This window comes from Scophthalmus maximus, chromosome 3, assembly GCF_022379125.1.
Source record: "Scophthalmus maximus strain ysfricsl-2021 chromosome 3, ASM2237912v1, whole genome shotgun sequence".
Taxonomy (NCBI): domain Eukaryota; kingdom Metazoa; phylum Chordata; class Actinopteri; order Pleuronectiformes; family Scophthalmidae; genus Scophthalmus; species Scophthalmus maximus.
Window position 1 is genome coordinate 6,022,024 of NC_061517.1, and position 26,107 is coordinate 6,048,130.

Here is a 26,107-nt window from a genome sequence, read left to right on the forward strand (position 1 = left end):
ATGGTCAGTCAAACCGTCTGACAAAGGTAAAAGAAGAAAAACATCATATGATAACAGCTTTATTAAATTGGAAACAAAGTGAGTGCACTTAAAAACACTAAACATTCAAGGGAAAAGGTTTGTTCTTTTCATCCTTTGTCAACATGAAGGACTTAAACTAATTTAGTTGTTTATGATAAAGCTGACATGACACCACCTGCAGGTCTCTGAAGTGAGTGGAGATTAGAGATAATTTTTTGATTATTTCTTATTTATCAATTTATTTTTCCAAATCCAGACTCTGTATTGCAAGGGCAAGAAATCAATCTGATTTAACGTTTAAGTGAGTGTAACAAGGCAATAAAGTTTAACAGGAATTCGGAGAACGCTTTCAGCCATGAAGACATTAGCACTTTTTGTGTGCCTCCTAGTGATTCTGATTACAATAATCATGTTCTACCAAGGGTGTTTTTAATAAAGTTGTGAAATTTTGCAGTTTCCCCGAGTAAACACAGCTTCAGAGGAATTGTTTTGTCCCTGTATAAGTGGCACCACTTTATAGTTTAAAGACCTTTAAAAACATCATTTTCTTATTTAAGATTATATTACCATATTTTTGAAACATTAAATGATTAATCAAGTTTCAATATTTCCTCCGCCAAAGTCACAAATGCATAATCAAAATGACGTGTTATTTTTTTGAACGAAATCCCTAAACTGTGTTTGCTTTCACACACACGCTCACACACGCTCACACAAGCACACACGCATGATAATAAACTACATAAATAAAGCCAGATGAAACAAACAGGAATAGGAACTGTTGAGGAAAAATGTTGATCCATCGTTCCATTTGGTCGATTCTTTTATCCAATGCCTCCCGCAGGGGCACGAGTGCACACAATTTATATTGTGTGGGTGCCCCCAGTAAAAATGGAAGCCGTAGCCCCGGCTCCATTACAGCCACACTCCGGCCATTGATCAGAAACACAGTAAAAGTCTGTGCGAAAGGACGAGCGCAGTAATAACATACTTGACAGGGCTGTGCAGTTTATGCGTTTCATAAAAATGCCTGTAGATGCATTTTTGCTCCCCGAGGGAGAGGGTGGTAGAAGTGGAGCACCAGGTAAACCTTCAAGGAAAAAATACAAGCGGATAAAATAATGGCATTGATCCCTATAGGGAAATAATTCCTCTTCATGGAGGGTCAGAGGTCAAACGAAAAACAGCATACGTGTTGCGAGAGGTGAGCATCCACAAAGCTCAACGTACAGTTTTGTCCCCTGGTGTGTAATGGAACATCGCAGCCTTATCGCCTCGCTAACGTTGACTGTAGATGATCTTCTCATTCCTGCCTCGATCTCTTCTTCTCCTTCTCACCTGTCTTCATCGTGCTGAAACTGCCTCCACCTGCGTCTTGCCCTCTATTTTTCAAACGGCACTGGCACTTCTGACGGCGAACCTTCTCGGATTTATTATCTGCGATTTCATCCTCATTCTGCTCACGGACTCAGCTTATTGGCACACTGACACACAGCTGAACATTCAGACCCCAACAACTGCAGCTTCAGCTTCTTAATAGACTGACACACGTGCCGGCTCTGGTCAAACTCCCAACTGCGTTTTTCTGTCTTCAGACAACTACGTTATGTCCCACCCCAACAAACATCCAATTATAATAGGATTTTCAAATGAACCATACAATTTCATGAATATGGGGGTTTCTTTATTTCAAAGGCACGTGGAGGAGGAAAAGTGTCTAAATAGGTTAATACTCCCGTAATATATATATATATATATATATATACAAGACTATTTTGGAAATCTCATTTTGAAGAAATCACCCTGCGACACTGAACCATCTTTGTTTTGTCTTTGACAATCTGAATCCACATTTGAGTGGACACACATTTAGCTACAGCCCCATTCTTCATCTTGGTCCTATTCCAAAATGCCAACACATAACAGACACAGACACGTGTACATTCATGAAAAGTCGGTGCGCTGAGTGAGTACTGTACGTGCATCTGTCAGTATGTCGACAGGACACAGATATTTCTGTCTCCCCGAGGGGCCGGTGTCTGATGGGTGGAACTCTCAGAGAGGGAATGCGATGCCGCTCAAGTTAAGTATTTCTGAAACATCGTGCTCCGAAACAACGAAAGGTCGAGCCGCAGTCACTTGATAGCTGTTAGCAACAATCGCTCAACGGCCGCTTTCCAAATACCGCACCCTTTGAAATGTCAATTGGATTTGGACTTTTACTTCCCTCCGTTTCCACATAAACCAGTATTGTCGTACCTTTAAATCATGCTCTGCAATAGCATTCGCACTGGGAGCCAATCGCGCTGGGAGCCAATCCCGGCTGACGCTGGGCGAGAGGAGGGGTCGGCCCTGGTCAGGTCATTAGTCCATCGCAAGACACCAGCATTAATTCAAGGTTTGGCGTCAAACAAGCTCACACCGTCGCGCCGGAGGAGCAAAGGGAATGTTCAACTCACAGCTCTGCTCAGGTCAGGCAACCTTGTTCTTCGCCGTATTATAATCTCAGCATCCATTTTTTCAGAAAACTTCTGCAACTCTTCTACACTGCAGTGCTTGTCACTGTGCCCACCATACTCTATAAATCCAATGTATTATTATTATTATACATTATCTCTGCGTCCACACCAAGAACAGGACTGGTGCAGTCCTGTAAGAGCAGGGGTTTCACTTTTTAGATCTTGCAGAAATATTTTTATATTTGTATTCATGTGTTATTATCACTTACGGTAGGCTAGGGAAAGATTGGTGTCTTTTGCAACGACTTCAGACACAACCTTTATTTAAATTCGATGTCCCCGAAAACTCATTTTGAATATTGTTGCTGAGACCAGATGCCAGTAAACCCGCTAAGCCTCAGGTTCTGTCTCAGGTTTTTCCATTCGTGATATCATCCGTGGAACCTGCCTCCATTTAATGGCGAAAAGTTGCTCTTTCACTACTGGTTCTTTCCATTTCTCGGCATTTTTTCTCCTCTTTAACTATTCAATGTTTCTCTCTCTTACTGTTTCCAAATGACGCAGAGGGAAAAGATCAAGTCCCACTCTGTTTCCACTTTCTTTCTTCATCTCAGCACATCATGTCACACATACTCTCCTTCTGTTCTTTTGTACATATAAAGAAGAATCTTTGTCCAGCCCTGGCTTCCATTTCACAGTTGATGACCCCCCCCCCCCCCTTACTTTCATCATTTATCACCTCTTTCCCCTCTATTGCTTTTTGCCAACCTCTTTCTTCTTCTTTACCTCCAGCGAGGGTATTGTCTGTATTTTTCCTCTTTGCTTTCATTGCTCCTCTCATCTATTTCCTTTCCTCAACTTAACCCTCTCTTATTTGCCTCACTGCTCGATCGGAGCTGTTATTTTTTTCTTTTCGTCCGTGTTGCTTTAACCTCTTTCTTTGATTTCTTCACATCCTCGCGCGGTTGTCCGCTTTCCCGCCTTTTTTCCTATGAAGTCCCGGGAGGCAAGTCAATGTGTTTGTTACCAGGATCATTTAGAAAATGTTGTTTTTTTTTCTATCCGGTGGTAACAAGTAATTTTCCGCCTGCCAAAGCTCTGAGAAGAAATAAAACATAAAAGAAAAAAAAAAAAAAGATCCATATTGCATGTTTTTTAATAGATCCTAAAATGATGTTTGTACATTTGCCTCCAAGGGCTTTGGCAGGTGGGAAAAAAAATCGGGCAGAACGCCAGAAAGGTTATTAAAAAATAAATATATAAAAGAATGAAAATAGCAAGTCAAGATATTAAAAAAAAACCTTAGTGTGTGGTAAAAGTCCTGTATTTGATTATTCATCCAACACGACCACGTCTTCCTAAAGCCTCTCCGAAGAAAACGTGAATTCTAATATTCCTTTTTAACGCACACACAATGACAGGTTGCAACAACCAAGAGAGGATTTGTTTTCCACTCATTTTCACACGTGAAGGAAAAAAAAGACCCTTAGAAGAGTTACCCTTGCTCTTTTGTCTCTGCTCACTCGCTTCCTTCTCTCACAATGTGTGATTCCCTTCTTCACCTTTCTTCATTCTGTTTCTTTAAAGACAAAAAAAATCCAACTGGCTTTTCTCAAGCGTTTGCATGGGATGTTTTCTTCCCTCTCACAGATAATCTCCTCTGCCCTTTCCCTTTCTCACTCATCATTTGGTCGTTTCCTGTCAGTTTTTTTTCCCCCACTACACCTTCCGTCTGAGGACAATACCCGTGATTATTACAGTGATTTGAGAACCTGCTGAGCTCCTTCCTGGACACTTGAAAGCTTTTTAACTCTGTAAAAAAAAAACAAAAAAAAAAACAGGCACCTCAGAGGCTCCTTGCGTCGCATCGTCCACGTGCACATGTTCACAGATTTTACCTTCAGCAGATTATTTGGCATATTTATATATTTTATCATTATCATAGAGAATAAGTGGGATGTAATTGGATATGATAATACATTTCCACTAGTCAAATCATGTGCAATCACCGGAGCCTCACCATGGCTCATTTCTTCAAATCCGTTTACTTATATCTGTGATTGCATGGATTACTGATAAAGCAACATGGTACATGAAATCATGTCACATATCATTAGCCTTGCTTTGATAACGAGAACACTTTAAAAAAATACAAGGTGACCCGAGATTAACGCGTCAAAACCTTCACTGGAGAATTAGGGCCGGCCCTAAACTGCGGGAGGTCCCGTGTTTTCATGATCGTGACGGACAGCCGGTGAAACAGTTTTCTGCCACAACCCCTGAGCCATTATTCCATTAAGAAACTCGTGTCAACACACAAACTGCTTCTCCATAATCTCCTTTATTTTCCTTATTAATCTTAATCTCTAAATTCTTTCTTTGGCCTATTCGACCGACAGAAGGTACATTTGAAGACATCGTTTGGGGCTCTAGGATTTGTCATTGGACGCATGAAAGACAACTAGGCTGTGAACGTGAGGCCAAGACAAACCCAGTCCACAACTTTTTACAATCAGGATGTGGCCTGGCTTCTTCGGCCCGTCGAGCGTTGAGATCATTGTGTGCACAAGGTCGCGGCGTCTCGACGATTTCGGTCTTTGTGGCCGGTGTCCGTCTCTTTTGGACATTAAGACTACATTCTGCCTCGGGGCTCGTTCTCCCCGTAAATTAGTCAAAAAAGAGATCTCCATCAGCCTCCACCGTTTATTCTCCCGCCTCCCGTCTGAGAGCTTGAGTGCAGGAACTGAGCCGGAAGGGGGGGGGGTTGCGTTCGGGTCTTTAACTCATGTTTCGGACTCATGCTTGTTTACCTGCTGCTGCTGCTGCTTCGAGCTGACAAATGGACTGTGGCAACCGCAGACTTATGTAACCCGTGAAAGTGTGTGTGAGTAAAGTGACGTTATATGACAGTGTGTCGTCCTGTATATGTGCCATTTGTGTCTTTACAGCTCATCTCCCACTGCAGCTTCAGGCAAACCATGGAGGGGGAAAGGATCATATGCAAAACTGACAGGAGGCAGTGAGAGAGAGAGAGTGAGTGAGTGAGTGAGTGAGTGAGTGAGTGAGTGAGTGTGTGTGTGTGTGTGTGTGTGTGTGTGTGTGTGTGTGTGTGTGTGTGTGTGTGTGTGTGTGTGTGTGTGTGTGTGTGTGTGTGTGTGTGTGTGTGTGTGTGTGTGTGTGTGTGTGTGTGTGTGTGTGTGTGTGTGTGTGTGTGTGTGTTCGGTTACAGGCTTCTCCACAAGTTGGCCCGTGTGAGAAGGTCTCTGCCATGCGTGTGCATCCCGTGTGCGTCTCCCTGGGCACGTCTCCTTTCATTATATGTGCATTCTGAGTTAGTGTGTGTCTATCCTCAGGCGACGCAGCGGGCTTCAGGCACAAACCCAGCGCACACGCACACGTTATAGAATGGTACTTTTCACTATGGCCGTCTCCTGTAAGCGCTCTCTTCCATCACACTTTATTTTCTTGCAGTTCATTTCTACTCACGCCGCAGCAGATAAACTCAAACCCTTGAACGGAGAGACTGTTAAACTGTGATACAAAGTATAATTACTGAAGATGGAGGATCAACTCCACAGTGTAAAGATGCCCAGTTGATGCAGAATCATTGCCATTTAAACACGACAGTTAGGTGTTTGACGACAGTCTTTCTTCTCCTTTATGTTTTTTTTTACCATTCAAGTGTCTTAGAGACTATAATGTGGCACTTTGTGCTAATGTTGGGAGGGAGTGGTTAAAAGAACAAAGCAGTGACGAGGTTCCGCTGGTTAAAACCTTACCCCCGGATACAGGATAGTGTATGAATGCGATTGGCTGTCACTCCTGGTCGCCACACAGCTCCTGAATGAACCTGTGATTGTGAGGCATTAATAAAACATTTTGAAGCCAATCAGGCCTGATTCACTGCTCTGCCTGAACCGGCGCTAGTCGCTCCAGTGACATTACAAAACACAATCTGTACTTTCTACACTCACACTTTAACCACTCTGCATCCATTGTGCAATGGAGCGACCCGAGCTCCCCGAAAGTGAAGCCAAAGCGTTTTTTGATGGACGCGTGTGTGTTATATAACACCGACGAAATATACGATCATATTTTCTCCCAACAGTCTCATTAAAACTAATTAACTGGCAATGTGTCTTCGTCGAACCAAAGTGATGCTATGTGACACACCTAATTATCCTGCACGTTGTCGCTGTGTTTGCAAAAAAAAAAGTAGCTCATGAAATATATTCCATGCCATCACAGGTGGTGATGAGGCGTGGCGACATTAATGATGCATTGTTACTATGACGACACCATTAAGATAGCCATTTGCCTCTGTCATTACTCCTTCATCAAAGCTTTTACCTACCACAGCTTGGAGGTTGTTAAAACTAAGAGCAAAGACGAAGCAAAAGGGGAATGAACCTCGGCGTGCAATCTAAAGCCAGTGAGGGAAAATGGGAACAACTGCCGAGTCTCGTTCGTCCACTTCAACTATACGAAGGAGGCAGAATTCCATTATAATCCAAGAGTTTACATGAATAAATAGGTGCTTACATGGCCGTACAGTAATCCTCTTGCCTGGTTGGTGGAGATAGTCCATCAGTGTGCACCTCGTTTGTTTTTTCTTCCCCGTGCTCATTTCCTCTCCTCTGATAACTCTTGGCTCAGTCTCAGTGCTTTGTGCGCTCATTACACGGGTGCGGGTGGTTCTGGACCAGTACAGCGGGCGGTGGAAGTGGACAATAATATATATACACACACATATATATACATACACACATATATATACATACACACACATATATATACATATATATGTGTATTTATATACACATACATATATATACATATATATGTGTATATATATACACATATATATATACACATATATATACATATATATGTGTATATATATACACATATATATATACACACATACATATATATACACATATATATACACACACATATATATATACATATATACATATATACACATATATATACACACACATATATATATATATATACATATATACACATATATACACACACACATATATATATATACACACATATATACACACACATATATATATACATATATACATATACACACATATATACACACACATATATATATACATATATACATATACACACATATATACACACACATATATATACATATATACATATATACATATACACACATATATACACACACATATATATATATATACATATATACATATACACACATATATACACACACATATATATATATATATACATATATACATATACACACATATATACACACACATATATACACACACACACACATATATACACACACACACACATATATACACACACACACACACACACACACACACACACACACACATATATATATATATATATATATATATATATATATATATATATATAATCAGCCGACGTCTCGGTATCGGAAAGCTTGTACTCCCTAATATCGATATCCGCATCGCCCCTTCCTCCCCAAAAGAAATCCATATCGGTCGGGCTCTAATAATTACTAGTCTCAAAGCAAAGCTAATGCTGCTGCAGTCGCTGCATACTGCAGCACTAACGCGCATCTCTGCAACGGCACGGACGTGCTGCTAGGAAACACACAGTGACATATTTTTCTTCTCTAGTTTTACGGTTGGATTGGTCAGAGCAACTATTAGTGACAGTGGGGTGGCTGCTGATTACCGCCTCCTTCCTGCCACTGTGTCCTTGGGCAAGGCTTTTGACCCCAATTACTGAGAGGGCCGCGCCGTGAATTTTCCCTGCAGCTGTCAGGTTATGAAGCCGCTCGATCCCCCTCCGTTTGTTTAGAGGAGACAGGGAGAGGAGCAGAGACGGGAGGAACAGTAGTGGAGAGCAGAGTAAACCTGAATGTCAATGTGTTATACACACGGCAGTCACGTAGAAGAACGCAGGGGATAAACACACGGCCACAGGAAGATACGAACAAGGCCAAACGACAATCAATGCACGTGATTGTCTAGTTCTTATGATAGAAATGGAAAAGGAAAAAAAAAGGAATTGGAATGATTACCTCAAACCTAAAAAAATCTACAGAACATATTTCAACTAAATTTCCCAGCTAGGGATCAATAAAGTACCTATCTTATCGTATCTACTCTAAACTTGGAAGGATGGGACATGGGCCAAGAAAGAACCCATTAAATGTTAGCATGGCTCCGGGCAAAGGGGAGGAAATATTGTTTCATCACTTTCTTTAACATAGTGAGGTGGTTTTTAAAAAAACAAACAATTTTATCATTAATTTTCATCCAGGGATTATAAATGTGAACAATTTGGTGCAGAACCGGAGACAAGAACTTGAATGAAATAAGAATGAAATGCAGATTTGAATGAAATGTACATTTTAAAAAACGAGATTAAGATGAGACTCAAATGAATGAGACAGACAAGGACAAGATGAGGACGACATTAGTCGGGATGAAATTCGAGCCATGAGACAGAAAGAGGAGAAAGGAGGAAGACACGAGCAAACAGAGAAGCTGACACTTGAGAGCAGAGAGAACTCCTAGTGCAGATGTAGCTCAGCTGTAGAGTAGACTAATAAAAATGATTATAGGATTAGGACGAAGCTGCAGGCTGCGAGTGGATCAATATCTAACCACTAGGCCTTCTGTTCCCCTACTCGCTACAACATTTCACTCGAATTAACTTCAAAAAAAGAAAAGAAAAAAAGCCTGGATAATAACTGTGCTATGTGTGGGCATGTGTCTGGAAAATCGCAGACTGTTTCAGCTCGCTGCTCGACTAGTGCGTCTTCCAAATCCGCACGATTGACTTTTGTTTTTAATTGCCGCCATTTTCCAAAAGCCACATTGCACATTGATTTGTGACCAACGAGTAAAAAGACAATAATTACAAGCAGGAGAAATAAGTATCAGGAGAGAGGCTTGAGCCAAATTGGCTTCGGAGGACGGGTGTAGTAGGAGGTCAGATCAACAGATCCGGAAGCAGCGGCAGAACCTTTCTTCAGGGCTGTGGATGGAAGAAAAAGACCTGATCTCTGCGGTGTCAATTGGCTGGTCTGTATGCTACAACAAAGAGACATACTGTAGTCAGTGCAGCTGGTGAAAGAACTTAGAAAGAAGTTTGTCGTTGGTAGGGTAGAAGGAAGAGAACACTTAGAGGGGCCCAAGATAGAACCCTGAGGGATCCCAATTAGGTAGAGCAGAACTTCACTGTGACAAAAACAATTTGCCAAATATGAACTTAATATATGTATATATATATTTTTTATATATATATATTTCCCCCCAGATTAACGATAAAGATGTTGGACACTTTTCCCCCCTATGTTTTTTTTATTTTTTATCTTTTAACATTAGGTCAAGTTCTGGTTATATTTACCTTTTTCACTCTCATCAGACGGTTTTAGTCCATGATTTATTTCTCTCTCTCTCTCTCTGGAGAGAGAGAGAGAGAGAGCTTTTTTGGATCTTACTTTTTAAAACCCAATACACCAACACCAATAGCTCAACCTACCGAGCAGATTTGCATTTTTGCATTTTTCATCGGTTGGTCAAAATCTAAAAGGGGACGACAACATTTGAAGGGGTTTTCATGTTTAAAACATTCAAGTCATTCTCTTGCCTAGCTTTACCTAAACATGCAGTAAAAAAGGAAAGTCACTGTCATAACACAAATGAATAAGATAGCTACCCAATAAGTGTGTTAAAACTGCAGCTGGTGGACTTTTTTGTTCCAAAACAGACACAAGGCGGCAAATGTCAGCAGCTGCTGAAGAAATGTTGAGTTACGAGTCTATATGAACAACACTGTTTACCCACCGATGACATGTTATGGTCATTTTCTGCTTTGGGCATCCATAAATCTCACGTGTTGTTGCCACTTTAAGGGTATATGAATATCTGTAAACGTGGAAACTGAGACGTTTTTGACCTTTTTTAGGCAGAGAGCCTCCATCGGTGAGCTTTAAACTCGCGCGCACACACACACACACACACACACACACACACACACACACACACACACACACACACACACACACACACACACACACACACACACACACACACACACACACACACACACACACACACACACACACACACACACACACACACACACACACACACACACACACACACACACACACACACACACACACACACACACACACACACACACACCATCATGATCACTCTCACACAACCGTATATGGCAAATTGAGTGTTTTCAAATATACACACAGCTTAGTGTGGAAGAGTAGTGCAAGATTTTTCCATGAATATTAGACAATAGTTTTTTTGTATGTACTACCTAAACTACGTGAACGTCTGAGTAAGAAACGCAAACACGCACACACACACACACTAAAGACGATAAGGACCCAGCTGGATCCACTCGGCAGAAACTGCAAAGCAGCCGTGAGAGAAATGAAATGAGTCTCTTTGGGACAGAGAAGGACGCTGCCGTTCATCCGCCCGGTGTCACCGGGTATCAGAAGACTCGGACGTGGAGAGACTGTCACGAGTCAAGAGTCAAACTTCCCCAACAGCTAGGCACTTTTTGTAAATGCCACAGGAGGCAGCTTTCTGCGGGTCTGAACAGAGCTGTGGCCCTTTCTCTCTCTCGCCCCACTTTGCCATCGACACATCCGGCACAGGGAAAGACACCGGCCAGTCGTGCAGCGACGGTATGGAGGCCGAGTGGCGAATTTCTGAAAACGCATTCCGCCCGTGATTAATTGAGCGAGGGACACTTGCCCTCTCCTCTCGCTGCGAGTCCCCTGAGGAATTATCTCACTTTCTCGTTCATTAGATGGAGAATTCAGCGGCCTGCTTCACGACGTCTGACAGAGCGCAAGCGTCAAATGACGCGACGTCAAGTTTGGACTCCTTGCTTGATATTCTGATGAATGAAAACGGAAGACGCGACGGAGTGCTTTCTGATAGCGGAGGGGCGGACAAGCTGTCTGATGAATTCATCTGATGGGGGGAAAAAGCTTCAACAGCTCCAATGTGGCTCATAGTTTCTATTTTGTTTGAATTATTATTTTTGCGCATATGATCATGATACAGGAAAATGGGTCGGGCATTTTAAATCCTACTAACAGAGAGACGAGTGAGTGGGGCCGCACCCGGGAAGTGGGAGACTCAAATAATCAGTCAGAAAGTCCGGATAGCGCTACCTCTGCGGACATTTTGTGTCCGGGAAGTGGCTGCAGAGTGAGGACCCCCGGCTTCTGTCCACTTCATCAAGTCACCAGAGTCAGCCCGGCGAAGATGACTGCGTGCAGGCAGCTGTGGACCTGAACCCGGGGGGGAACGTGAGACGAGGGGGAGGGGGAGGCAGGGAGTGCGTCCGTGCCTGGTCCGGCTCAGATAATGTCCCCTTCTACATTTCTTCCTTATGAAGAATTCATACCTCACAGCTGCTTAATAAAGTCTCCAGTCGCGACCAGCGCAAGCGAAACGCATGGGGAAGGACCCGCATACCCAAATTGCTGCCACTTCTTACATCTGCACTGTGAACCCTTATTCCCTCATTGTTCCTTTTTTTAAGTATCAGTAAAATGTCTTCGTCTACTGTTAGGATATGTCTGTCTTTATTTGTTGTGCTTGTGCACTTTACCGTTTACTTTAGGAAAGGCCTTGTCTGGTCTTCACCGTGGGATGGGGAGGAACGTCATTTTGATTCCTTCGCATGTCTGGTACATGTGAAGGAAATTGAAAAATAAAGCTGACTTTGACTTTGAAATACAGACGCTCGGGCAGAATTTCAGTCCAAAGATGTTATTTTTGAAACCCGGGCGGACACATCCAGAGGGGAGCAGGCGAAACAACCCCATATCAGGCCAAAAACAGAGAAAGGAAACAGGCCGCACACAAGGCCATCAATAGACTGGGGGCGTAGTGAGTATGGTGGCTCGATAGAAGTTTTGCTAGATACGATTAGTTGAATATTTGTAAAACTCAGATTTAATATGTAAACAGCGACTATGCAAAGCAGCGCCAGTTTTTCCGAGGTTGTGTTTCTTGTTCTCCTTTTTTTCTATTCGTCTTCATTCCCGTTGTAAATCAAGGCTTTCGCAAAGTCCAGTTCAATGGATTAATAATTCTTCGAAACGGAATTACCATAACGATGGCTTTCCGCTGATTGAATCCACGGGTATGCAACTCATTTGTGTGCTCCTCGGTTAATCCGAGTCATGCATATTTATGACGCAGATGATGTTGTGTGGCGTCTCTTCTGGATATTTCATTTAAAGTCATTCACTCGAACTCAATTGACGTTGTTCGACAGAAGCAGAAGCTCACGTGATATACACTGGACCCACTTTAGCTTTTAATAATCAAAACAGCTAGTGACTCATGCCGTTATCTCAGTGGTCTATTAACATAACCCGAGCGATGGCATCTATTTTGGTAGATGTAAACGTCCGCCCGCTGTGCCCATAACGTCGTTTTCCCCCGCACGCACCCTTTTATGGAAGCAGATACGATGCGTAAGAAAAATACATCTGTGAAATCTGTGTTGTGTGCACAGCTGTGCATTGCTTTGCATATTAAATAGACATTTCAAATGACAGTATCAGTGTCGGATGTGCCGCCCGTACACTGTATGAGACGATGGCCGACGTGTCTCCACTTCCTCCCTTTGTCCGAAAAAATGAAGCTAAAATATTGCGGGGTTTTTTTTTTTTTTGGCGGTGTTACACACGCTCGGCCAGTCGTGCGTCTCAGATGTCAATCATGACATCAAACTTGTATTAATTATAACTGATCACAAACCCAATCTATACCGGAAGAAATTAACACTTGAACATACATCAGTGTGATAAGGACTATCTAATATGACTGCAGGTACTGTGACCTTTTCGGTTTGGTCCATGTCCCATCTGCTAACATTGAGGAGGCGGGGTTTATTTATCACTCGCGTCCGCGTCCGGCACATATTTGCAGTCACAGATGACGCTGCAGTCAAAGTTACCATAGTAACGCAACATGAAAATTCAAAGAAACCCATTACATTGGACTGGATCTGGATAAACTCGCAGATCCATTTGAAAAAAACAAACACTTTCATTATAATGGTGAGATTAGTTGTTAGCTGCTCGTTTCATGAGCAAACATCAGTTCATTCATACCTGCGGCATACAGAATGTACAGTGCGTATACTCTGTGTGTGCGTGTGAATGACTTACTGTTATGCTCTTGTTCCTCCTCTACATTTCCCATGACCATGGCCGGAACGCCAAAGGCAGAAGCCAGCACCCACACGCAGATGTTCACCACCTGAGGACATGATGACACGATGCCCAATAGCATATTCAATATATTTTCTCTCCATTAACTCAGAGTGAGATGCGTCGTTTGTCTGCACATCTCAAAGGAGAGTCAACAGCCACTTGTTCAATAGTCGGAATCTTTTCATTCAGTTGAGTTTATATATTTCTATTCAGTTTATCTTTGTACATATCTCGTATCAACTGCTTCAGTGTGAATGGAACGCAGCATGAATACACTGACCCTGCCTCAATGTGCTCATTTTAGACGATTTATCCTTTTTACTTTTAATGTGTAAAAAATGAGTCAAATAGCAGAAAGTTATCTTTCCAATCTGTCCGAGTTCTCCCACATGACAACAGCACGCGCGCGCACGAATGCACACAGTGTCAACATGATTCACAACCCGAATGGACTCATGACAACCACTGCTCAAGGGAGTTTAAGTGCCTGTTGATATCTGATCCGCTGTCAGAAAAAGCGCTTGTTGCAGGGAGAATAAAGAGTGAGGCTTTTTGAAAAAGGTGAAATTCCCACTTGAAATTGGCAATGAAACGCCTCATTTTATTTCATTTTTTTTACCTTGGCCTTGTGAGGCGTCCTCATGTCCAGCGCTTTCACGGGGTGGCAGACGGCCACGTACCTGTCCATACTCATCACGGTCAGCGTGAAGGTGCTGGTGAACATGTTGTAGTAGTCGATCGACACCACCGCCTTACACAGAGCGTTCCCGAACGGCCAGAAGCCCAGGAACACGTCGGTGCCCTGGAAACACCCGGGACGCGGGGAATGAGCACAGAAATACAGCCGGAGGCAAGACACAGAGAAGCCACGTCTCCGCTGAGATATGACGGCGGACGGCGGATTATTCAGTGAGGAGGAAACAAATCAGTGCGGCGGAGCAGAGAACCGTTAACACCTCATAACCATCCAATAGATGATACAAATACACATAACATTCAATGGCTGGGAGGAGACGCACAATCAGTTTTTATGGGGGGGGGGGGGGGGGGGGGTTACCACAGAGTGCGGAGAATTGATCAGCTTGAGTCAGTAGCTGTTTATGTAAGCATCAACACATTAAATAAATCGTTTTATAGATAAATTGAAAACAATTTTTGAAGGTTTAATTGCAGTTGTTGAAAAGATGGGTCATATTTCAGAGTGATTAAAGTCACTATGTCACCGAGTGATATATTACCCAACAATATACCAGACACTGCTGTTGCATGATAAGGTGCAAAGGCAATAAATCACTCAAATGATGAAAATATATATTTTAATATAAATCACAGAGATACCAAATTAGTTCTTACGTAAGTGTCAGAATTTTTTAATCAGTCATGGAGTGTGGAGCAAAACTCTTTTTCGGGATATATCATCCAAATGTACTCATTGCAGGGAAGACTGCGGGTCTTTGGTACAATCCGGTTTAACTGCTCTGATAGTTAATACTTTGTTTAAAGGATTATGGTTTTTTTCATGGTGTGTTTATTTATGTAGTGTTTATTTATGAAGTAATCTATTTAGGGGACTGTTGTGACCTTGTTCGTGAGAGTAAATTTGCAAAAGTTCTCAAATTTAAATGTGAAAATATATAGTTTGTCCATACCCATCTGGATCAACACGAAGACCCCGTGAAGACCGTGATAAGAACAGCCGCCCTGAGCGATCCAATCACAAGTGGACGGTACAAGTGTGAACGCACCCATGATGCATCGAGGACGCCTTTGAGATATGACCACAGTGGTCGAGGACAAAGTTGGCCACATTGTAACTAAGCAGATTTCCACGAAATGTTGGCGCGGACGGGCTGGATTCAGGAATTATGTCTCATAACATTACGACACAGTGTCTTTTACGGGTTTAAACACAATCTAGTTTTGTGTGTCACTTGAACTCATTGTCTCATTTCAGGACATTTGAATCAAACTGTTGTATACATGATAATGTGTAGGGTGGCAGATATAAATTCCTACCTGGAAAGGTAAAGTAGCCAGGAACAAAGAGTCAGCCAGGGCCAGGTTAAAGATGTAGATGTTTGTGGCCGTCTTCATCTTCGTGTATCTGAGGAGGGAGGAAGCAGAGAGACACACAAGATCAGTCAAATGAGAAAACCAGACACAGGAAGCTCGTTTTACTGTAGCGCGCGCACACACACACACACACACACACACACACACACACACACACACACACACACACACACACACACACACACACACACACACACACACACACACACACACACACACACACACACACACACACACACACACACACACACACACACACACACACACACACACACACACACACACACACACACACACACTTTAATCAAACGTCTGCAGCCGGTTCGGGATTTCATCCAGCAGTCTGCATAGCAATCAGTGGAAACTGTGTGCGGCTGCGGGGGCATCGCACTATTAATATGTACAGGGGTATCTTCACGGAGCGGCCGCCGAAAGTGCCGGTCATAATGAGACCGGGTGGACGCTCTCCTCGTCCGGGTGGACGCTCTCCTCGTCCGGGTGGACGCTCGCAGTAGAGCAGCAGTGAGGACATTGTTGACATCTGTGGTGACGGTGGGAATCAAACCCCAAAGACCCTGGCGATGCACAATGACTAGAAGACGGTAAGGTGACTCTAGGCAATATTGTATGTTATATCAATTTAATAATATCCCAAAACAAAGTCTGTGGTTACACCACACGTTATATTTAAATACTATATATAATTCCCTTAAATTGTACTCTGTGAACAAACACAACCAATCATCCTGTGTCCTCAATGCATGTCCTACTTTTTGAAATATTCCTTTATATATTTAAATGGATTTATGTAATAATGATTGAATATATAAATGAATAAATGAATACAATCAACGACCAGGTTCATCCAGACATTAACTAATCACTGATCATTTACTGTAAGTGAGTGTGTCCGCTGCAGATTTTTTGCTTCTTTGGCTGGAAAACAAATAGAAGGTATTTTCTGCTTCGGCTGCCCTGAATAAAAAATTGACAAAAAAAAAACCGCATTGCAGTTCAAGTTCAAATGTTTCTGTACCAACCCCAACCCCAACGCACGCACGCACGCACGCACGCACGCACACACGCACACACGCACACACGCACACACGCACACACGCACACACGCACACACGCACACACACACACACACACACACACACACACACACACACACACACACACACACACACACACACACACACAGTCAGTTTGGCCTAGAGCTCTTCTGCACTTCTTTTTCGTCAACACATCGCCTTCTTCCTTTTTCCCTTTCTCTCCATCTCCTCCTCTGCCCCCCCCCCCCCCCCCCCACAACCCCCCTTCCAATTTTAAAAGAGGTTCGCAATACTTAACTACCTCCCTCTCTTTTATTCAGGTCTCTCATCGATTCCCTTGCATCTCAACATCTGTGTCTTTCGCTCTTTTATCTTTTCATCCCTCTCATTACCTCCCGCTGACTTTTACTTCTCTGTGTTTCTTTCATCCCCGTCACCCTCGGCTCTTTCCGACTTCTCACACCCTTCCTGGCAAAATCCGCACTATATCTGCAGCTTTTAGAAAGCCGAGAACTTTTGCCTGCAATAAAATGCCGAAAAATACAAAGCCATATTGCTCGAGCACTGTTCTTTATTCAGGCGTGAGAGTACGTCAAAGACTAGTCTGTTCACGAAGATGGCCGACGTGTCTCCTCCTCCTCCAGTTGACTAACTAACTAGCGCCACTGAGAAGGGATATTGTAACTTCATTACTACTGCAGCCACCAAGACGTGTGTATGTAGGGATGTGTGAGACTGTAGGCCCCTGGGGGAGCTCGACACCGGGAGAGAGAGAGAAAAGAAAACAACCATAAAGTCACATTTCATATTTTGTGTCACTTTGTTTCTCTGTAGTCTTTGTGCAGCTCATCGTGGTCGTTTTTTCCCATCCTTTCTTGCCCTCTGTCGTTCAGCGAACGTATAATAGCATTTTAATTATGAGTTCAAGGCTTCCGGCAGCAGAGAGAGGAGAAAGAGGGAGATGAAGAGGCCGACGTGAGGAAAGAAAGGACAGAGCGACGAGACCCAAGCAAACAGAAGCTACAGTCAATAACATACAGTGTGCAGATGAACTCAAACCGATTTCTCCATACTGCCCTGATGTACAAGTAAAAACATAGAGAGTATTCAATTATGAAGGAAGACAAAAGACTCGTTCATGCCCAAGTTGTATGGGCAAGCCACATCACAGAGAAGAGGGAAAAAAATACAATAGCAAATCAATGCAATGTGTCAATATCTTTGTGCCTGGAAACACAAAAAAATATGTTTTTGTGTGTCATATCTAATCCTTCCCATTAAAACAAAAGATCAGGGTCCAAAGAGTATCAACATACTTCATTCACTTTACCTACTCCCGGCAAACTCACAGTTAATAATTCAATGATCACCTCTTGACACCTCGACAACCTCGAGTTTACGGTCGGGGGAAAGCTGTGTTTTTGATTAAATACAGGAACGATTCAATCCGGGCTTGAAGCAAGGGAAGGAATTGCGCTTACTCTTTCAATATTTAACTACAACCTCCATCTGTCCTCCGCCGCGATGACGTGTGTTTGTCGCCTGAGGGGCTGGATTATGCTCGAAAGAAAGAAACCACGCCGAGGTCGAGAAGTGTTTCACGGCCGTTTCCCGGAGCCGCGGCGTACCCGGAGGCGGACACGCCGGTGGTCACGGAGAGAGGAGAGACGCGATGCCCTGGCTCCTACGTTCACACCGCCGATCACTGTGTGAAGACGGTTTGCCACTTTCAGAAAAGCCTAAGACTTTGTCAACGTTTCCAAAGCTATGTCACCATCCCTCAGGCACTGCTGCGCAAATGTTCCAACGTGAACACTGGTGGCTGGTGTCAAAGTCATGGGCGCCGTCCTCTGCAGTGCTGGCTGGATGTGCAGCAACTAAACTCCTTCAACACTTATTAAACAAAGCCCAATCGTAATTGACATTCAAGCTAATAAAAACGCAAATTGGGAGCTTAAAAAGTTCACAGTAGGTAAAAGAAACACACGGTGTGATCGCGCCCGACTCGGACAATCTGCCGCTGCACTCGTGTGAAAGGCAAATTTGGGGAAAATGGCCAGAAAAAAAAAACACGAGTTCATGTCTGAAAAACAGATATGCTGACTTGAATTCGGTCGACGTCATATCGGCTGCGCACTCATGCCGCACTTTGTTTTGCTTTTCCCGCCCTCATGTCCCTGCTGCTTTTCGCTCGCTGCCTGCACTTCGGTGGAGCTTTGTTGTTGGGGCCCCGTCGCAAAAGAGAGCAGGAATCACATTTTCAGTTAACCCGTGTTCTCTGTCCGTGGTGAGATAACATCATCCAGCCAAACGAACTGAACCACAGAGGGGAAACACTCGGTCCATAGATATGGCTCTCGGTATATGACTGATGTGAATCGTATTATTCTGCAGCTCTCAGTGAAAATCACATCTACAAATCTACCCACACTCCATGACTAAATAATAATTTTCAAAAAAAAAAAACAATCGCACAACTGACATTTTCCTTCCTTTTCCTTCCTTTATTTCTTTCTATTTCTAAAACAATTGCACTGAGCAGACAGTTTCCTGCTCGGATCGCTGTATTAATATTTCATATCAGTGGCGGCTCCCTGCTCCTCTCCTTTCCCCCTTTGCCTGCCCTCGGTTTCCTCTTGGTGCTCATCTTCATTTTTTTTTTTCCTCTTCCACATCTCTCATCTTTATTTGAACGCGACTGCGATCTAGCAATTAATGAATGCAATTAATGGATTACCCCGCTGAACCTTTCGGGGGAAACATGTTTGCGGCGGATAATGAAATATGCGAGGATCGCCGGTGTATGGTGAATAATCGAGGGCTGCAAGGTCAATATTCTGCAATTCATCCACCAGTGATTCCATTTTCTGTCACAGGAGGGAAATTAAAAATCGCAGGGAGAGCGATCGCAGGCTCAGCGGCAACAACGAATTATGGTTAAAATTAGAGCGTTACAATGCTGCCGTTGATGGGAATGCACTTAGTTGCCGTTGATGAGATTTTTTTCAGATTCAGATTTTATAGAAAGTATGACACAGGAACAGTGGAACACCACATTGGGTCATAATGTTATTTCTTTGCAGATGATGTCCTGTTTCACCAATGGCTCATTTCCTGTCTTCTCCTTCCTCATTCACCCTTTAGTTAGCTACTTCTATTCTTCACCTCCTTCTCTGACAGACGTCTCTCGCTCTTCGCTTCTCACCGCACGTCTTCTCTCCATTAATGGAGGGAGGAGGAAGGAGGATGAAAGGAGTCTGTGTGATAACTCTTTCATCCGGCGAGCTGTTCAGTTTCAAATATTAATAATCACTTTGAATTATTCACACGCTGCCGGTCTACACTGTGTCGCCTTGAATGAGCTGTCACACACTTGCAGAAGTGCACATGTGGATAGCAGGATAAACTTACTACAAAGAACCTAGAACCAAAGTACCTATTTTGAACTTTTTAAATGAAACCCAAAATCCAGTAAATGAAACATGCTCTCTGTGCTGATCTGAACACCTGTGGTTCCATCTGTTGCACAGGTAGAGATCCACTTTACGTTTTCTGTACGTCTCACTGCTCCTTCCTCATTTACACTTCAATTGGTGCTGGGAAAGAGTACTTACCTTTTTATTGCCGCTTCATGGTCTGAACTTAATGGCGGCAGGAGACACAAATGACACTGGCAGCCATTTCCCAACGGCCCCACATTATAGTTGACTACTTGAAGCCCATCAAGTTCACATTGTCAAGACATCCCTCCTACACATTTTTTTTTCACTAGTCTAAAATTAAATAGCTTGTTATTTTCGTAAATGTACTTGATGAGGAAATTGATACCACTCTCACATTTCTGTGTTAAATAGCACATTAGTCAGAAGAGGATTAGTTTAGCTTAGCATGAACAGATAGCCTGACTCGTCCTTCTTTGTTCCAGGGCCTTATTAATTGCTGAAAGAAATCCAAAAACCCTATAAAAAAAGTGGAACTACGCAAAACAAAGAAATCCAGGAAACCTGCTCTTTTATGGTCAAGCTCAGAATGAAATATAGAATTTAAGTATAATGAATATACATTTTATATCTCATCATTCACGCAATTCAGAGAAGGGTTACTGTATTAAACATACTTTACATTAAGTGACCACACCATGGAACAACAGACAGGTCAACTGATCACTTCAAAAGATGCTCAAACAGTAACATCATCGGTAGTCGTGAAGGAGCTCGTCCTGTTTGACTCAGGGACATGGTACTCGCGAGTACATGAAGATATTGTCTTGAACCCAGAGACAAATAGCTAAGCATGGAGGAGGTTCAAACTGCCACTTGTGAATTAGCAGGATGTTCGGTGATCTTGTTACCCATCAAGTCCCATCGGCCAGTATCACGCGTAAGATGAATCTGCGTGACATTATTAGTCTCGCAGGCAAAATAATATAGTTTCATTCATCGGGCTGCGTGTGTCTGTGACTGAGACAAAACCTCTCCTCAGGCGTCTCTTTTCTTCTCTCACTATTCCCAAGGTCAGGGAATTCTTTCGTGCCATTTGTCTTCGGGGCTCCGCCGACTCCTGTGACCTTTTCCTGCTAAGTTTCCTATTGATCGAAAAAACAACAACAACAACAAAAATTTGCCGCGACCTTCGTCGAGTGGTAGTTCTTTGAAGTAAAACTTGCCTTGCACTGTTAGGCTTTTTCTCTGCAGATGAATGCTCCTTCGCAGCATGAATAACGACACCGCTCGTGCTGTAAATGTAAAGCCTCTTTTTTAAACACGCAGCTGCGAGTTGCTGCATAAAAGCAGGCCATCTGAAGCAGATCTGACCCCACACAAACACAACGACGAGTCAAATGTGACCATAATGAAAGAACAGCTTGCCCACTCTCATCTTTCAGAGTTTGGTGCGATGGCAACATGAAGAGCCACCACCTGAGAATATTTAAAAAGGTTTATTTAAGCATTTGAGTCTGCCGTTTTCTTTGTTTGGATGAGTTACATATGGGCATTATATATAGAGGAAAAAAGAATGAATAACAAGAACAGAACAAGCAAGTAGGTACCAGAACAAGCAAGTAGGTACCTGCTGTTTCCGAGGGTTAAAATTGAACTGTTAATGCTCAAGTCTCGGATGAGAAGTCCAAGAAATTTATGTTCTCCATGAAAATTGAGCAAATGTGTGACACTGGGTGTTTTAATTACAGTCTTGACTGAAAAGGGAGTCCTACTCGGTTAAGGGTTGGGGGACGATTGCGGTCATGTTTAAAACATTGTAAATAGGAAAATAATGGCATTCTAAAAGGTAATGCACTTTGTTGGCCAATCTATCTGCACCTACTCATACTGCATACTGCAAGCAATTGATTACAAATGATACCATCCTGCCGATAGGGCATTCAGATGAGCGCCTCGATGGAAAAACTTATCTATCATGATACCAAAGCTAGAGTCATAAAGAACTATCTTCAGAGACGAAGAAGCACAAGAGTCCTGCAACAAAAGGGTCTGGCCCAAACAGAGCTCAGAGTCTGGGATCACATGGAGAGACAGAAGAACTGGGGCTTCAGGTCCCCCAAGGTGTTTGGAACAGCCAACCTAGGTACTACTTTGAAAAACAAGTACAAGTCCATGTACAAGTGAAGGAGAGCTGATGCATTCATAGTCAGACTGTCCACAGTTATGAGAAGAAGTTGAAAAAACAAACAAACTTGAACTTGTTGAATCAGGTGATTGACTGAAATAATCTCCTTTACTCTAAAACCCTTAAAGGTAATTTAAGAAGAGCCACACGACACTGTCTCCACAAACACAAAAGCATCATTAGAGAGCAAAACCCTTCAATTCTGCCAAATCTGCTGGATACAGTCAACACCATTTTTACAATAAAGCCTTGCTTCCTCTTTTGTGTCATTGTGTCTTCTTCAATCCCCCCCCCCCCCCGTGCTCTAATGACACGGTGTCATAAAGACCTATTCATCTGTATCCTGCCACAGTATAAGCCCTTCCACATCCCTGTCTGACTTAAAGAGGAAAGAGGTCTTGAAAGCCTTTCTAGATGACAATCACGGAATCCAATTCACGGCCGCCAGCTGCTGCAGAGGTACCGGCACAGTGTTATTATCACAGCCCTCCTCTGGTGACATCAGCCCTATTTCTCTATATCTTCAAGCGTCTCTGAAAAAGCAATCCTAAGGATGTACTATTATCTCCGCCTAGCCGAGAGGGGATTGAAGTGAGCCGCGAGAGGGATTATGGGGAACACGTATGCTGATGTCAAACAGTGAATTCAGCGTGCTGCCGTGTATGGTGAGGATTACAATACTCATTGTAAAATAAACACTTTGGGAGTTCAGCTGTGAATGACGACAGGGCTGCCCTTAGCGTCTCTGTTGCCGGCCGAAAGCAGTCGAGAACACATTGTCACCGAATGTATTAGACATACAGTAATATACAATCAGTGTGCTCCACCCAAGCATATTGACACTGCGCTGGCACATCCCATTAATGTCTCCGCAGCTACAGTTTAATGTTTTGAGACTGGAGTCAAAGGGGACTATTAAAGTGTTGGGTTTGTAAAATTATTATGACGATAAAAAAAATATATATATAAGGTCAAAACTTGAGCGTAGGAAGACATTTAGCAGCCATTGATACGCTGAGCGGTACTTGTCCTGAGTCAATTGATTCGAATTGTCATATTAGTGGAGAAGAGAGTGAGGTAATTCAACGTTCAACCAACCTATTATTCATGCGGGAAATCTCCTCAAGTATGAGTGTTGCAAGACAACGTGCTTGGGACGACTATTGATGGTTTGGATATTTTCTTACCACCAATTTCAGGTCTCATTCTCCCCTTGACTTGAGTTTTGAGGGCAGATGTCTTGACCGCGCCACTGTGAGGACAAAAACATCCACGCACGTCACAATCTTCTGCGATAACTCCGTCACGGTTTATGAAAAGATCCTTTAGGGCTTGAGAGCAGTGCTCCTGAGCAAATCCTGCCTCTCTTGTCCTCAATTCATCTCCCAATTTCAACACAGTCTTTGCAAAGACAAACTATTGAATAAAAAAATTGAAATAAAAGAGAGCGCCACTACAGTGCCAGGAGAAGCAACAGTGAAATACAAACTGAAATCAAGGGCAATTCTTCATCTCCTGACATGAGCTCACGAGAGAGTGAGAGGTGACAGAGGACGTCAGTGCGAGGAGGCTTCAGGCCTCCCAAGTGTTTCACTCCTGACATAATACTCACAAGGACTGATCCAGGTGGATCATGTAGTGCCTTCAAACAAAAAAAAAAAGAAAAAAAAGGGAGGCTTACAACAGCTTGAAGATGGTTCCTCTCTTTTTCCAGGAAAAAAACATATATATGCATTTAGCAGCTCTGCACCTATTGACACAGCGCGAGTCGTTTCATATCTCCACTGAATCAAAATGAAAAAGTGACTGCTCTCCAGACCCCACCTGTCAAGTTTCCACACAAGATTTTAAAAGCTGAATCCAGGAAAAAGTTCTGTTTGAACATTTATTTTTCTCAACTTTTGTTTCAGCCAACCTCCTCTACTTGAACTGACAACATAATAACCTGGTACCTGCATCACTGCATCGTCAGTTTAATTTGTTCACCTCTGATTTTCATGTACTTACTTTTGTTAATTTTAAAGAAAATCTTATATGTCTTATATATTTTTGTTAATTTAATAATTAATAGGGGAGTTAATGTTAAGTGCCAATTTAAAGGCATAAACATGTGAAACAATGGGGGGTTTCTTCAGGATACATCATATCTTTAGATTATTTTCGCAGTTGAAATTATATGATGATGTGTTTCTTTTTCAGCCATACGGTAACTTATGAATCCAGCAACTCATGTGGCACGAAATTATGCCTTCTGTAATGTGTTTTTGTTACTAGGATCATATTTTTCTACTCCAGTTCCTTAAAAAATCTAATAAAAAATGAAAGAAAAAACATACTGTGAATTAATACTCCAATTTAAAGTATTTTATTACTTAGTTCAATCGCGTTGGCTAAAAACTTCAGCAACAGCAATCACGGTTAATACGATTTAATCAAACCCAATGAAAAATGCTTCATTGGAACAATTACCCTCGCAGCTAAAGATGCTGAAATATTAAAACTTCTACTTTTAATCCAGTCGGGCCTTGATTTGTAAATGGCCTAACTGGCTCCCTCGGTTCAATCTCATTCATCGCACTCACTGCGGTCCCACAGGTCATACCGCTAATGGAGAGTTGGACCGGCGCGCGCACGCGCGCACACACACACACACACACACACACACACACACACACACACACACACACACACACACACACACACACACACACACACACACACACACACACACACACACACACACACACACACACACACACACACACACACACACACACACACACACACACACACACACACACACACACACACACACACACACACACACACACACAAAATCTGGAGAAAGGGACTCGAGTAGTGCTGATGAGCACACGAGTGGACGCTACAAACGCACATCAGCTTCACCGAGAGCGTGGTGAAGTGAACTCAACCCGTCTGACGCACACGCGCCGACAATCTCATCAGACACCGTGAACCACTGACACCAGGGATTTCGTCGCAGACTGGATTCAGTACAGCACCGTTGTTTTCAGTGCATACGTTCGCGGATTAACCTCGAATCTTCAACCTGAGCCCATCATTTTTTCGGGGATTGTTAATCAATTTGAAAAATCTGATTAATCATTTGTTATCTTTTTGACAATTGTCCAAAAGTCAAAAGGCGTTCCATTCACAAATAACATAAAACTGAATGTGTCTTTTCAAAAAGCGGCACAAGTGGCCTATTGGATTGTAAAGATAAATAAAAGCCACCAAAACTGAATCTCCTGTAATCCTTTCAGGTAATATGCCCCCCTCCCAAGTACTGACTTCCTTTTGTATTTGTCTTTTTAACACACACAAACACAAACACAGATTATCAGCATCCTACCAGGTGAGAAATAATAATCTGCCAGCAGGAGAGATATCTTCTCCTTCACGTAAACACAGCGGCTGAAAGCCATCTCCCCTGATGCCGTGAGCTAACGCTGTGAAAGAAAATGGAAGGAGAGGGTTAGAGAGGAGACGCATTGTATCCCCTCAGATGTCCCGTCTACTGCAGAGAATTAACTCGGGCATCTTTACAAAAAACTGATAGGGTATTAAAAAAAGGG

At 42.8% G+C, this 26,107-nt stretch overlaps 1 protein-coding gene across 1 annotated transcript in view; it reads right to left on the reverse strand.

Moving 5' to 3' along the window:
* Positions 1–26,107, reverse strand: part of oprl1 (opiate receptor-like 1) — a 66,248-nt gene that overhangs the window by 8,392 nt on the left and 31,749 nt on the right. Inside the window, exons 3-5 of the mRNA XM_035645985.2 lie at positions 15,772–15,859; positions 14,375–14,557; positions 13,711–13,801 (exon numbers count right to left, since the gene is read on the reverse strand). Coding sequence (XP_035501878.1) covers positions 13,711–13,801; positions 14,375–14,557; positions 15,772–15,859 — 362 coding nt within the window. The remainder of the gene's footprint in view (positions 1–13,710; positions 13,802–14,374; positions 14,558–15,771; positions 15,860–26,107) is intronic.